The 14,714-nt window shown below is 39.9% G+C and overlaps 1 protein-coding gene across 2 annotated transcripts in view; it reads right to left on the bottom strand.

Annotated features, from left to right (window-relative positions):
- The window catches only part of FMNL2 (formin-like 2), a 134,785-nt gene that overhangs the window by 51,667 nt on the left and 68,404 nt on the right, over positions 1 to 14,714 (bottom strand). For both annotated transcript variants that reach the window (XM_008576210.1, XM_008576211.1), the window contains exons 7-8: positions 13,863 to 13,939; positions 12,092 to 12,185 (exon numbers count right to left, since the gene is read on the bottom strand). In XM_008576210.1, coding sequence (XP_008574432.1) covers positions 12,092 to 12,185; positions 13,863 to 13,939 — 171 coding nt within the window. The remainder of the gene's footprint in view (positions 1 to 12,091; positions 12,186 to 13,862; positions 13,940 to 14,714) is intronic.

The following is a 14,714-nucleotide window of genomic DNA, read 5'->3' as shown; positions in this document are numbered from 1 at the left end:
CAACCTGCCTCGGACATGTCAGTTTTTGTTCTTATTTGTAAATGAAGGTACCTATCATTGTGTTACCTAGGTACCTTGTTTTTACATCTTCAGTAAAGAGAAGCACTTAACCTTTCTCAGATGAAACTCTTTGAATATACACACAATATATATTACATACATAGGCATGCGTAAACAAAATTTTATACAGAATCATGAAATTGTGGAGTTGGAAGGGATATAGAGACTATCTACCTTCTCACCTAAAGCAAGAACTTCCACCATAAGATACCAGACCCATCAGGAATCCTCTCACCCTCCTGACCACCCCACATGCTGGTATCTTCCAAGCATCCTTCCAGCCCATTCCAACCTTGGTTCTTCTTCTCTCTCTAGACCGGGGTCCCTGTGGAGGAGTTCACCCCCTCAGGTAGAATCACCTTCTCTATCTGGATTACACACACACACACACACACACACACACACACACACACTCAACAACCACCTCTGTTTAAGCCTGTTCTCTCATTCATTATCTTCAGTGCACAACTAAGAATCCGACCTTGGAGATTTTACCACCACTAAAAAAATAAATTTACTAAAAAAAAGTTTATTTTCTTCCCCTAAAGAAAAGTCCCCAGATTGTATTTGTACATCGTGGTTGGGCTCCTTTCTTCTTAATTAAACGTATACTATTTGAATAGATGCTGATTTTCCTCTTATATCCATATTCAGGGGATCACTCTATCTCTTGTTGACTTTTCTTCTCAAACTTGGTCCAGGTTCTAGTCATTTAGCAACAGAACTACCTGTCTTCCGAACTCCAGCCTCCCTCCCCTCTCATACACTGCATGCAGAGCCACAGTACTCCTGAAGATTTATCTAAATTACATAAAACGCCTTTCTCAGATTTCCACAGAATCAAATGGAATAGATATAAAGCACATGACAAACTGCAAAGTACCACGGAGCTGTTCATTTCTTCTCTATCTCTTTTCTTCTTTTATCTATTTTTATCCTACTTTTATCTATTTCGCAGTGAAGGTTTTCAATCACAGCTGAAATCTCACCCCAGCGGCTTCCTCAGAACCTCATTCGCACTTGCCTCCTGCTGGGCTCTGCTCTGGGACACAGGCCCCATGAGGTATCCTTCTTAGTGAACCAGCACGTGTATCGACATATTCAACCCCGAGACAGTTTTCACGCCAATCTCTCTGTTCCCAGAACCTTCCGTGCCAAATCCAGTGTCCTCCCTCCTTTATAATCCTGCTCAGGACCTATCCTACTCTTTCTCCCTCTGGGCCCCACACAAAGATCCCAGTAACTCCTGAATTTTACTAGTAGTTTCAAGACCTCCAATCTCCTACCCAGCCTATTGAGGAACATGTATGAACATGTGTACAAAGTTAGAATGGGATGACATTTATGTAAGGTTGTATGTGAATTCTGAGTTAAATGGATCTGGGTAAAAATCCCCAGAGTTACTATTTACAAGAGGATGTCCATGGGCCCATTTACTCTGAGTCTCTCCTTCGTTGTTCCTACTTCATAGGGTATATCTGAGAATTAAAAAAATCATATATACTAGCCTGTTGGCACTAAGCAAACAATAAACAAACAATAAATTTTTATTAAATAAAAAATCAATTACTAAATAGTAGCCCTACTATTCCTATATATACGTATATGCCTTTTTGATATACACGACATAATAAACATACTGACTCATGTTTACAATATGGAAGAAAATGGAATAGACTCAAGAACTCTGCTCAGGTTTTCTTTCTGAAGATGACTGTTTGCTAGTTTAAAAGAAACCAGCCAAACGAAGCCCTTATGTATTAACTATAGACCCCACATAAATAAAAAATGCACTTACGTTTTACAAGTATTTAAATTTCAAAAGAAATTTGACCCTGACTCCCACAGGCGAGCCAAACTCAATAAGCACATTGTCAATAATAACTAAAACTTTGGTTTAAATTATAATTGGGAATAAAAATATAAGCACAATTCTTAAAGTTCTGAATTACTGCCTGCTTATTGTTAATGTTAGTATACATTTGGACCTTAACTTAATACCTATTAAAGTCAGTCCCTTCTTCTCTTAATAGAAACTTCTGCAGGATATAAATCATGACTTTTATTTTCTGTCAAACTTCCCTGACCCTATAAGAGTGTTTTTTTCCATGGTAAGAAATACACTTGCTCAGCAGCTTCCTAGAAGTTTCAGAGAATTTTTATTTTGCTCAGTAGTTCCGAAGAAAAGGTGGTAATGATCACTAGGTTTAGCTTTATAGAGATGTTACACAAAAGATAACTAAGTATCTTTAGAAAAGACAAAAGAAAACTAGCTATAAAAAAATGTACTGCTGGGAAAATCTAACCCTGCACAATAGGGGCATTCTAGCCATATGAGGAATCACTTCTCAAACATTCCAAGCAACAGACATAAACACACACACAAAACAGTAGTATCACTGCCACTCCAAATCCTTTCATTTGTTTCCTTTTGGGGCTTATTACTATGCATACATATATCTTTATGCAGTTACTCATAACATATACACACATATACATAATATACGCAGATACTACAAAAAGCTCCTGGCAAGACTCATATTATCTTTCAGTAGTATCTTTCCATGAACTTGAGGTACCCTCATAAATGCACAAATATATACATACACACATATCTATTACATATATATAAGGTTTTTCATATCCTTCCTCCTAGTAACATAAATAGCATTTCATAACTATTTTAACAATTATATTTGAACCTGGAGATGCTTATTTAATATGATGGTTAATATAGCCCTGCGTCTGGGGCACAGCACTGAACTTGACCACTAAAATAACCTACAATCAGGATTCCTTGACATTTAAAAACAACTATTTCTATTTTCACTTAATATAAAACTACTTTTAAAAGCTGCTAGAATAAATGTAGGATACTTAAGCTCTAAGACACAGACCCCCATTTTCTTTACGTGTTGCTTCAGTGCAAGCGAGGTTGTAGTGAGAACAAGGACAGGGCAGCAGCCCCTTCACACAGGAAAAAGAAACCAGAGTGATCCTAAAACAGACCTTTCACGTTACTCTGCAGAAATCAATGCCAGAATGGCAACCAAATCCTGACCAGAGACTGAAAACTTCCATTCCTTTTTTTTTTTTTAGAGATGACCGGTAAGGGGTTCTTAACCCTTGACTTGGTGTTATCAGCACCACGCTCTCCCGAGTGAGCCACAGGTCGGCCCTGAAAACTTTCATTCTAATGTTTTTTGGAATTAGTGATGACATTGCCAAAGCTACAATAGTTTTGACTCCAACGTTCTAATCAACTCCCAGCAGAGTGCTTCATGCTGTCCTCATGTCACTTATAATCACACTCCATCTAAATGTCGAAGAACCACCTCCCAAGTGAAAAAGCTCCATGTTTGGGACCAGTGCCTGCCCCCATTTCAGATTCTGTGAGGTCTTAAAGTGAACTCAGCTCTCGTTGCTTTCTCTTGGGGTCCTCCTTGTTATCTTCCAACTGTTTTACAGTTGGCAAAGGGCGCAGGCTTTAGAAGTGGCATTTTTATTGTAATAAAAATAACAAGGAAGCAACACCTTGTTTTTTAAAAAAGTAGCTGCTACAATTAAAATAGAGGATGAGGCTCCCTATTGTGTAAAATCGTACTCAGGTACTCAGGCTTGTGGAGAGAGGGGTGGGATGTAATTAAAGGCAGGTTGCGGAGCAAAGCATCTCTACAACTGCTCACCACATACCGTGATAATCTGGTCTGTCTCTGAGCACCGTTATCCTCTTGAATTCACTCTTTTTTTGAAGCTCCCCCAGACTCTTAAAAAAAGGAATGTCCTGAAGATGTTACCTGAAGATGTTAGAAGCGAATGAATACAGCAGCTGAGGAAGCAGATGATAGATGACGGTGGAGGAAGAGGCCCAAGGAATGAGAAATATGAATGGCAACATTTCTGAAACAGATCTCAGACCCTACCACAACCTGGGCCCATCAAACTGACCTCAACTGAGCCCACTGCCAACCAACTTTTGGAGCAAAACGTAAGATCAATTTCTTAACTAACAGGGTCCATCTAAACAGCCAGTGATTGAGGAACACACTTTCTCTGCTGCTCCTTGCTAACTTTAGGCTACGCAGGGATATACATGCAAACACTGGAATAAGCAACCTGGGCTTTCCTGATCTGCCCCTACCTTCCTGTCCCAACTTTTCTCCTCACATGCCCTGCCCACTCTAAGACTGGAGATTCAGGACAAACTGAAGTCCTTAGAGGTTTATTAAAACACCACCTTCTTGGGCCGGCCCGGTGGCGCACTGGAGAGTGCGCAGCTTGGGAGCACGGCGGCGCTCCCGCCGAGGGTTCGGATCCCATGTGGAGACTGGTTCCCGCTCACTGGCTGAGCACGGTGCGGGCGCAACACCGAGGGTTGCGATCCCGTTACCGGTCAGTAAAAAAGACAAAAAGGAAAAAAAAAAAAAAAAAAACACCACCTTCTTGGTATAAAATGACATTCTCATTTTCTTTACCCGGTATTGTAAGCTGAACAATGTACCCTACCCTCACCCCAGCCAAATGTCCACATCCTAATCCCTGGTACCTGGGAGTAAGTTACCTTACAAGGTAAAAGGGACTTTGAAGATAGGATTGAATTAAGGAACCTGACCTGGGGAGATCATCTTGGGTTATCTGGATGGGCCCAATGTAACCACAAGGGTCCTTAAAGGAAAGAGGCCAGAGAATCAGTCAGGAGCAATGTGGCAACAGAAGCAAAGAGACGGAGAGAAGATGCTATGTTGCTGGCTTTGAAGCTGGAGGAAGGGACCAGAAGCGAAGGAATATAAGTGGCTTCCAGAAACAAAAAGGGAAAGGAAATGGATTCTCTCCTGGAGCCTCCAGAACACCACTCTATAGGTTCATTTTATACTTTTGAACTACAGAACAGTAAGATAAGAAATGTGTTGTTTTAACCCACTAAGTTTGTGGTTTTTTGCTACAGCAGCAATAGGAAACTATTATATCTGATTAACCCCTGTAAATCCTATGCTCAGGCCAGGCACCCTTTCCCATAGAGAGCCTCTCTTCTTCTTACCCCACATGCCCCCGCTCCCCTACCCTGTCTTGGTTAGCTGTGCTTCCTCTTTGCAAAGCACCCGGTATTCACCTTTCTAGATCCCAGTGTTATAACTGTCAAAATATGTGTCTGCTTCCTCAGCTAGCCTGGGAGGCTTCCTTTTGAGAGCAGGGCTCATGTCTTACTCATTTTCTTATTTCCAGGGTTTATCAATGTGTCTGACATACAGAGGGCACTCAAATTTTTTTCGGTGCATTAGCATGACTCACCCTTTAATGATCAGAACACCAGCCCTCACTTCATTACTAGAGGATAAAGACATTGGTGATAAAGAAATACCTAGTTCATTACCAGGAAATGAACTTGAAAATCCTATGTAAATGGCATCTTTCTCTTTTAGAAAGGCTCTCACAATACCATTTGCCAATAGTACATTTACTTGAAACAAGTAGTAATCATCCTTTCTATCTCGAGTCAAAAAGTTTACAAAGATTTTAGTCATGAGGAGAAACCAAGTCATGGGCTGAGTGAAGAAATGACATAAAATAAAAGAGGAACAACTACAAATATTTTGGAAATTCTCGTACAGTGACTGAGGTGAACTATATTTTCCAAAGATCATCACAGCCATCTCTCCCATCCCACATGTTGTTCTGCACTGTGACCCTGACACTCCAGCCATTACGAAGTGATGCTATTGCCTTCCCCTGGCATCTTGATTGGCCTTAGGGCCTCACTGGTGACCAACGGAATGCAGCAGAGGTGACACTGAGAAGACACATTGGGACTTGTCTCTTCAAACACTTGTTCTACTTCCTGGGGTGCTCTCTCTTGGAAGCCAGATGCCATGCTGTGGGAAGCCCAAGCCACAGGGAGTTCTACATGGACGCATGCCAGCAGAGAGCCCCAGCAAAGCCCGGCCTCGGAGGCATCACAGCCCAAAACACATGAGTGAAGACACGTGCAGATGAATTTCTGTCCCCAGTCAATCAGACCTTCCCTGATGAGGCTCTGGACGCAATAGAGCAGAGACAATCCCTACCATGCCAGCCTTACTTCCTGCCCCACAGAATCCATGAGCCTAATGAAACTAAATTTGGGGTACTTTATTATCCATAGGCAATAACTGCAACAGTTAATAAATACACCAAAAAAACCAAAAAAGTTACACAGTAGTGTTAATACCACATAAGACTGTAACTATGCTTCCTGAACCTAGGAAGATGGATCAGCCAGAGAAGAGTCATGGTGAATTAGATCACTCTAATTCTGACCTGATATAGTGAAATACATACACGCTCTAGGACTATGGCTCCCATAGTTTGAGATCTGAGAGAATGCACTGCTTATAGTTCAATGAGAGATGAAAGAAAGTAATCAGTCTTCCCTCCATGTTCAAAATTTTACCCCTTAAGGAGTTATCTGGACGGTCTCGTGCTGGATTTATAATCCTATACCCTCAAATGTTTGAGAGGTTAGATTAGATGGGATTAAACTTGGAGGGAGGCTGGAAGCACACCAAAATGTCTGCTCTCCTTCCTGCCCAGTTTGGTCCACTGTAAATGAAACTTGACAGGCTTTCTTAAATCAACTTAATAATGTGTAGCACAAGTGCTTTCAGATGCCCAGTAGCTAAACCACATCAGCTTTCATAGGAGCCTTCTAGCAACAGGCTAGAAAACCAAACAGCCACTGCCAAGACTGCTGTGTACAAGAGAGCTGGTGGCCCTGAGTGATTCATTTCACAAAGTTTCATCTGTCTATACTGGAAGGTCAAAAGTGGGAGCGTGTTGGGCCTTTAATAACCTAACGCAAGCTTTTTTGCTAAAGCCAGATGCTGTCGCGATGGAAGCAGATGAGAACACAGTTATAATCGATCTGGAATCCTGATGAATTCCAGGTGCACCTCCCAGCAGTCTGGGAGAGCTGGTGGCTCGAAGCCCTCAGAAGGTTTTATTAATTGTGTCATAGGAGGCTATTCCATTGCAAAGTCTATAGGGCCTCAGTACTTTTCCTCTTTGATTTCAAATGGGAGCATGTTTTGCCAGACATTTGGAGACAATTTTTTAAAGCAAGGCAACTTCTGAAATACATCAAAGAATATAATGGAAAAAAGTAGGAAAACTAAGAAAAAGTTGAAGAGAGCAAGGTCTAGGTGGAAGACCTCAAAATTCCTATGGGAAACTCGATTAAATACAGTGTTTATAAATCTAAAGTGGGAGCTGGTTGAGGTCCTTAACCAGGAAGCACAGTTTAATGACCCAGTGAATTGCTAGCTATGGTCCATGTCATTTGGAGAGAAGAACAAGCATGACCAGAACCCCAAATAGTGTTTATGGTGGCTCAGCTTCAAGGGCACAGCTAGAGTTTAGCCACATGTTAGAAATGCCTGCCCATTTTCCAAGCGTGGTTCTCCAGGCTCCTTGTCAAGTCTCTCAATATCATTCCAATCAGCCCTTTCCTCTGCATGTTGGAGTCAATTTCTGCTTCTTGCAAACAAGACCGTGAACTGATACAAATACCAAAAGTGTGACCTTTACTTCATATGTATTCTTTTCTGTCTGGTAGACCCAGGGCTCAAAAATATATACTGTCCTGCAACTAAGAAAGACTCAAGGTAGGGAAGATGGTTGTATGTCCTTCCATGTGGCTAAATCAGCCAATAAGAAAAAACAGATGACTCCTTGTTCTCACCCTGGTCCTCACTTCAGGACCACAAATTCTCATGAGATGTTTCAACACCAAAATCAGATGTGTTAATCCCATTTTAAAAAAAAAAATTAAGAGAAAATAATTCAAAGAACACAATGGTTGTTTGTTAATGATTTTGTCTTCAACAACTCAATACTCTCACGTTTTGAGGCATGTCACAAATCACAGATCGTATGAGCTTACCATCTGAATTTATGTAATTAAAACTCACTTAACATCATACACAAGGGTATTTCCAAAACTTTGTGGAAAAAATAGAATTAAAAGATGATAATATGAATCTTTCCACGAACTTTCTGAAGTAGCCTTATACATTGAGGTGACATATGCACTTACTTAGTGACATCAGACTTAGTTCCCAAGTCCCACCCCCACCATAAGCAAGTCCTTGGGTTAATATTCTTTCCACCATTCACCATTAAATTGGAGGTGCTCCAACTTTTCCTAAAACATGTACTTCTGATATTACAAGACTCATAGCAAGATTCTTTGGGGAAAAAAGGAGAAAACCAAACTTGTTGGGATTCTGAATATTAAATGAAAAATGAGAAAAGGATGTAATCATACCATCACTCATAAGAGCCAAAAGATATCTTCCTTTAATTTACATTTGAGTTAATTAATTAGCAGTGGTCAAATTAGACAGAACGGATTTGTTGGCTCTAGAGGCAGAGGGGAAAAATTCCCACTACACATTTAAGATACATGGTCCTGAAATTTCCTTTTAGCATCTGGTGTGCGTTCAGTTGTGCTCTAACAATGCCCACAGGCTCTGGCTACTCTAAAGCATATTACTTTATTTGCAAAAATAAATTCTGAACTCCCTTTATTCCCACCAGTAAAAACCAAAATAATCCCTTTATCTTTCTTAGGGAGATGAATGGAATCTCAACTTACTAAAAAAGATAAAAGGCTTTAAAAACAAACTTCCTGAAGGCAAAGACTATTTTTTGGTCCTGTTCCCTGGGATTCTGGTACCTGGTGTGGTACTCTCTGCCATAAGTGGCTCAATGTATATTATTCACTGACCATAACCCTATCTACGCAGGCACCCCCAAACACAGGACTTTTCCTAAACAGCTGGCTCCAAGCTTCCCTAAAGCCAAAAGATTCTGATGACATTCTTCACTACAACATGTAAGGGAAAAAACTCCACTCACAAAAAAGATGGGAGAAAAAGAGGAGAGAGAGAAATTTTAAAGACTTTGAGTAGTGAGTGGGATTACATTTTTTAAAAAAATAAGATCAACACAAAATAACACTTTTTCCAATCCAAGACTGGCCAGATAAATAGGTTGGCGCTCATGACCTATCCATAAGAACAAAGTTTCTCAGGGGCACATTCCCACCTAGTTCTCACTCACTTGGCTGTTAGCACAGTCCCTTTGCTTGGTCTGTGGACACGGACACCACAGCTTGAGGTTAATGCGAGCCAAGAACCAGCTCTGCCCTTGACCCTTCTCCCACATGGTGTGGTTTCTGTCAGATGCAAATGCCTATGCCAAGGAGAAACAGAACCTAAACACCCACCATTACTCATAAGTAGTCACAGAAATGAGGCAGGTTTAGGTTAAAGCTCTAAAAATTCAATGTTACAATTAATGTAGTTATTATTACTACTAGCCACCTGGTAAGATTTAGTACAATTACTTTCTTCTTCAGCTAAGCACATACTATGCCTTAAATGGCTAAACCAAACACAACCCTGACACCAGAGAGTTAGAATTCAATTCTGCAACTATTTGTGTGCCTACCATGCATAAGAAAGGTTCTCTATCTGACCTAAGAGAAAGCAAAATTAACATTCATCTTATGAATTACTGCCTTTAATTCAGATTCTATGCAATTTTATCTTTGGGACGCAATTTGACCTGCAGATGCTTGTTATGATACTTGTTATAATCAGATGCTTATTATGAATCATATTATAACAAGGGTCACTGATAACTGTATAGTAAACACTTCCAGTGTGAAAAGGACATGGCATGTGATATTTTCAAATACGATCTAATGATAAAGATTTGGGAGTTATATTAGCAGCACATGCTGTTTCTCTTCCATATGAAAGCCACCCACCCAAACATTATCTCCTCATTTATAAATGTAAAACTTATATATTTATACATGATATATAAAAACATTCACAGACAAGCATTTACACATTCTTGTCTCAAAAGTTTGTTTTGGAAGCCAGAATATGAATTTAAAGACTATTATTCTTCATCATTCTCTTAGAATCTAGATTTTTTTTCCCACTATCACTCGGGCTGAATAGATAAAAAGACAATATTTGGTTCTCTCCACAGTTGGCATTAACAAATTGAACAATATCAAAACCTTAAAACACTGATGGGGGAAGGGAGGCAATGCAAATAAAGGGGCAAAAGGAGCATTTGCCCCGTTCACATCTTCGAAGCTTCACGTCCCATGCACAGGGCCTCAGGCCACTCTCTGGTACACTTGGCAGCAGGGGTAGTGAGTACAATTAAGGAGGTGGGGGGTAAAGGAAATGGCTCTGAGGTCCTGTCTAACTCACTATGTCCCTTATTTCCCTGAGGTGATTCACACACACTGGGCCCACACTTATCCATGGAAGGTCAGGATCAGGAGCACCAAATCCTATCCAACTGTGTAGTGGATTGAATTATGTTCCCCCCAAACTCTTTGAAGCTTGAATTGTACCCCCCAAATTTTATGTATTAGAAATTTAGCCCCCGTTGTGACTGTTAAGAGGGTGGGAAATCGTATAATGGTAATTGAAAAGTGGAGACCTGAAGAGGTGACTGAATTATAGGACCACACAGTAGTGAATGGATTAAAATTGGTGGTCAGGGGCATGGTTCTGAGAGCTTTAAAAGAAGAGGAGAGTTTGTCTTGCTCTCTCTCTGCTTTCTCTGCTTCCACCATCTTGCAATGTGAGAGTCCTGGGTTGCTGTCACCATCATTGGATGGACTTTGGACTTCCCACCCTCAGAAACTGTAAGAAATAAGTGTTGTTTTTCTTCATAAATCACCCAGTTCCAGGTATTCTGTTATAGCAACAGAAATGGACTAATACAAGCTGTGTGACCATAAGTAGACCACATTTTGAGTCTTAGTTTATTCTTCTATAAAATAGAGATATGAATACTTGTCTCAAAAATATTATTCTAGGGCTGACCCAGTAGCGCACTGGAGAGTGCGCCGCTTGGGAGCGTGGTGGCGCTCCCGCTGAGGGTTCGGATCCCATGTGGAGACCGGTTCCCGCTCACTGGCTGAGCACGGTGCGGGCGCAACACCGAGGGTTGCGATCCCATTACCAGTCGGTAAAAAAGACAAAAAGGAAAAAAAAAATATTATTCTAGAATCAAATGATTTTGCGTGTGCAGCTGGTAAAGCCCTAGCATATAGTAGGTGCTCAACAAATACTATCTGGTTTCTACTCCAGAGGATTTCAGGGAAGATGAGGGAGAGAGAGAGCTTGGAATTCCCTCTGAGATGTGGATTTTAATCCAGCTCGGGTTTTGATCCAGAAGCATCTGGAATTAAATAGGGCTGCCAAGATAAGGCATAACTTGGCTGAGGGTCCTACTGTAGTCTGGGGGTCCATGTGTGTTCAATGTTCACCAAAGACTACTTTCGTAATTTCCCACCTCAAATTAGCCTCGGATGTTAGGCATATATTAGGGGAGCAAACAGGTACTCCTCTTGTCTGTATAGCACTGTCCACTACATCTAAGGGAAACTGACTCATGTCTGAGGCAGCACCCATGGGGTCATATCATCTAGTGTAATTGTTTATTCTTTTGTAGTCAGTTAGTCTCCACTTTCAACCATACCTGTCCATTGCTTTATTGTTTGTCTGTGACAAGACCATTTAGTTAAGATTATGAACTCCTAAAATCAATATTTGACAGGTTTTTCACAGCATCCAGCAAAACAATGACAATAAATATGATTTGAGAAAAGTAACTACGATGAAAGAGTTCATAAAATTTACATGGTGGATGATCAAGCATCAACCTTAATACATGTAACAAAACCTGTTTTCAAACTGGCTATTCCAAGTTCACCAAAGGAAAGTGAGTACTGCAAATTTTACAAGTTATTCTAGAAAGGAGACACCCAAAGAAAGCTTCATCCATCCATGTAAGATATTGAGGCTAAGTTCATTTCTTCCCTCTCAATGACACCTTATAAGATTAACTATTATACTCTTTAGGCCCTAGAATAAATGAAAAGATAAATCATTCCATTCAAAGACGTCCACATATAACATGTTTGTGTGAACATTCCCATTAAAACTATAGTGTTTCCTACCTCCTTAAAGTTATCAAATGCCGATAAAATGATTTCATGCCCGCCTCTGACAAGACAAACGGCTGCCAACAGTTCTAAGACAAGGGCTTTTGTTCTGTCAAAACGAGAAGAAAAACACAAATCAGTGAAAGTGACGTGATGAGTCAGCCACTCCTTCCTTCCAAGATGGTACAAGAGAAAAAAAATATTCGCCCATGTATTTTTTTTAAACCTTCACTAACTAATGTACAATTATATTAGAGTACATTTTAAAATCTTTTCTGGCTTCTAAATATGTGATTTGTCAAAGACAACAAATTTAGAAGGCATGTTTCCCATTCCCAAAATTACAAATTACTCACTAATGGAACAAATTCTGGGAAGAACAGTCTCTCAGCCCTATCACCAGGTGACTCAGTATAATATAGTTGAAACATTTTTATTAAATGAGTTGAAAACAATATAAAACTTGGAAATATGTAGAAAAACAAACCGTTGATCAAATATTTTTTCTGGTTTTAGAGTCAGAGGTATAACATTTGCTGAAAAAGCTCAAAATCAACTGAAATTAATTTTCCACATTTCAAATCTGCTCACTTGTGAGTGGATCCATAAAAATCCCCCAAGATGAGGAAAGTTTCTGTCATTTTTTCTTCCTATGCAGGAGATCTGAAAGGAGCTGGGTTACTAATACAAGAATGATTTCTCTGACTCAAGACAACAAAACTCCATCTGAAATATTTGTGGAAGGAGAATCTAGAGACACATTCTAAGTTTTCAAATACAATGGCAAGAAAGAAACAGCCTTGTTTTTTCATCACAAGACCACTTCAGTATCTCGTTTTTATCCTGGAATAAAAACTACTGCCAACCTCTAAACAAAGACTGTTCTAATACTTCACAATGTCAATTGTCTTCAGAAAAATGAATAGTGATTTCCCTACAGTGGAAGGCAGGGACATGGAAGCATGACTCCTCAGGGTTCTAGTCAACTAAGGAAGCAATCACAAAACGTTTAATCAAGGGAAGTTTGAAAGAACAATATTCAATATTTAAGTAGCACTTCACAGGTTTGCACTGAATTCTGAATCAGAAAGGCCTGATTTACAATCAGATTTTTGAATTGCATTAACAGTTTTCAGATATTCAGTCTATAGAGAAGTATCTGATGAAAGAGAATTATGCATTTGAAATGCAGAATAACTCACCAAAATAGAAAACATATTAGAAAAACCAAAATAAATTGATGACGACAGGCTTCTAGAGGTAATCTGTGATGTGGATAAAATATGCTGCTGACCTTTACAGAAAGTGAATATAAAAGGACATATGCATGTAAAATTATTTGTTTGTGCTTCTTTTTTTGTTTGGTAATTAAAGCTGCATACATGTAAGGGTAGCAAGTGAAGTGCAGATGAGGGATGGTGGTTTTAGTTAGCTTTCAGCAATAATTGTTGTAGCTAAATCTTTACCAAAACTCTCCTGGCTCCCAGGTCCTGGCAACCTAAGCCTCCCCACAAAACCCAGCAGCAAGGATGCTGAGAACCAGGCCCGAAAGCAATGAAAGCTTGAGGACTACAGTGAAGGGCTACAGTTGTCACCAGTTGCTCAACTCTGTCCCATGTAAGAATGTAACTTGGCTGAAAGGAAAAAGTCTACACAGCCAAGGGGTTTACAGCCAATCTTATTTCAGAGACATAGTCTTGAAAGTTTCCAAAGTCTCACTTGGTTAAGCATTAAATAGCTCTTTGCTTTCCCTAGTTAGGTGTAGGCTTACACAAAGGAAGCTTACCTGGGATTCTTGTTGTTCAAGCTCAGTGCAATCTCATTGACAGCATGTGGATGAGACATGACCATGTTGAAACCATACTAATAAAGAAAAATACCAAAGCAGTAGGAGACAAGTTAGGGGGCTATCAATGTTGATTAAAAAAACAGAAACAACAAACAGGCTGGCCAGTTGGCTCAGTTGGTTAGAGTGTGTTGTTATAATACTAAGGGTTTGGATTCCCCTACCTGCCAGCCACTAAAAAATAAATCAATCAATAACGAGAACCCTGAAGTTTCTACCTCATGTAACTTATACCATCATAAATGCACTTATGTCTCTAGCACATCAGTGCCAGAATGTATTTTTCTATCAGAAATTTCAGAAATGATGAAAATCAATAACGAGAACCCTGAAGTTTCTACCTCATGTAACTTATACCATCATAAATGCATTTATGTCTCTAGCACATCAGTGCCAGAATGTATTTTTCTATCAGAAATTTCAGAAATGATGATACCTTTTCATTCTTTAGGAATGAACTAAATGTTTCTCTCTTCTAAAATGGGGGAAAGGGTCCAGCTCAATGATTCTCAATCTTGGCTCTCATTAAAATCACCTGGAAAACTAAACAAAACACAGCCCTGACTCTCCAAAACCCAGCCCAGGTCAAATTATTCTGAATCTCACCGACAGGGCTCTGGCATCTGAATTTTTTTAAGCTTCCACGGTCACTCCCCTGGGCAGCCAGGGTTGACAACCACTGCTTATGGTCCCTTCCCTGGGCAATGACTACTAGGACAAAGAGCCTAGGAAAACCTGCCTTGTTCTGAGTAATGTTACCTCACCCTTCTACACAAAGAATTAATTTCAATA

Source organism: Galeopterus variegatus, unplaced genomic scaffold (genome assembly GCF_000696425.1).
Source record: "Galeopterus variegatus unplaced genomic scaffold, G_variegatus-3.0.2 Scaffold1312, whole genome shotgun sequence".
Classification (NCBI taxonomy): Eukaryota; Metazoa; Chordata; class Mammalia; order Dermoptera; family Cynocephalidae; genus Galeopterus; species Galeopterus variegatus.
Note: the sequence above shows the minus strand (reverse complement) of the source record. Positions and strands in the feature narration are given on the sequence as shown.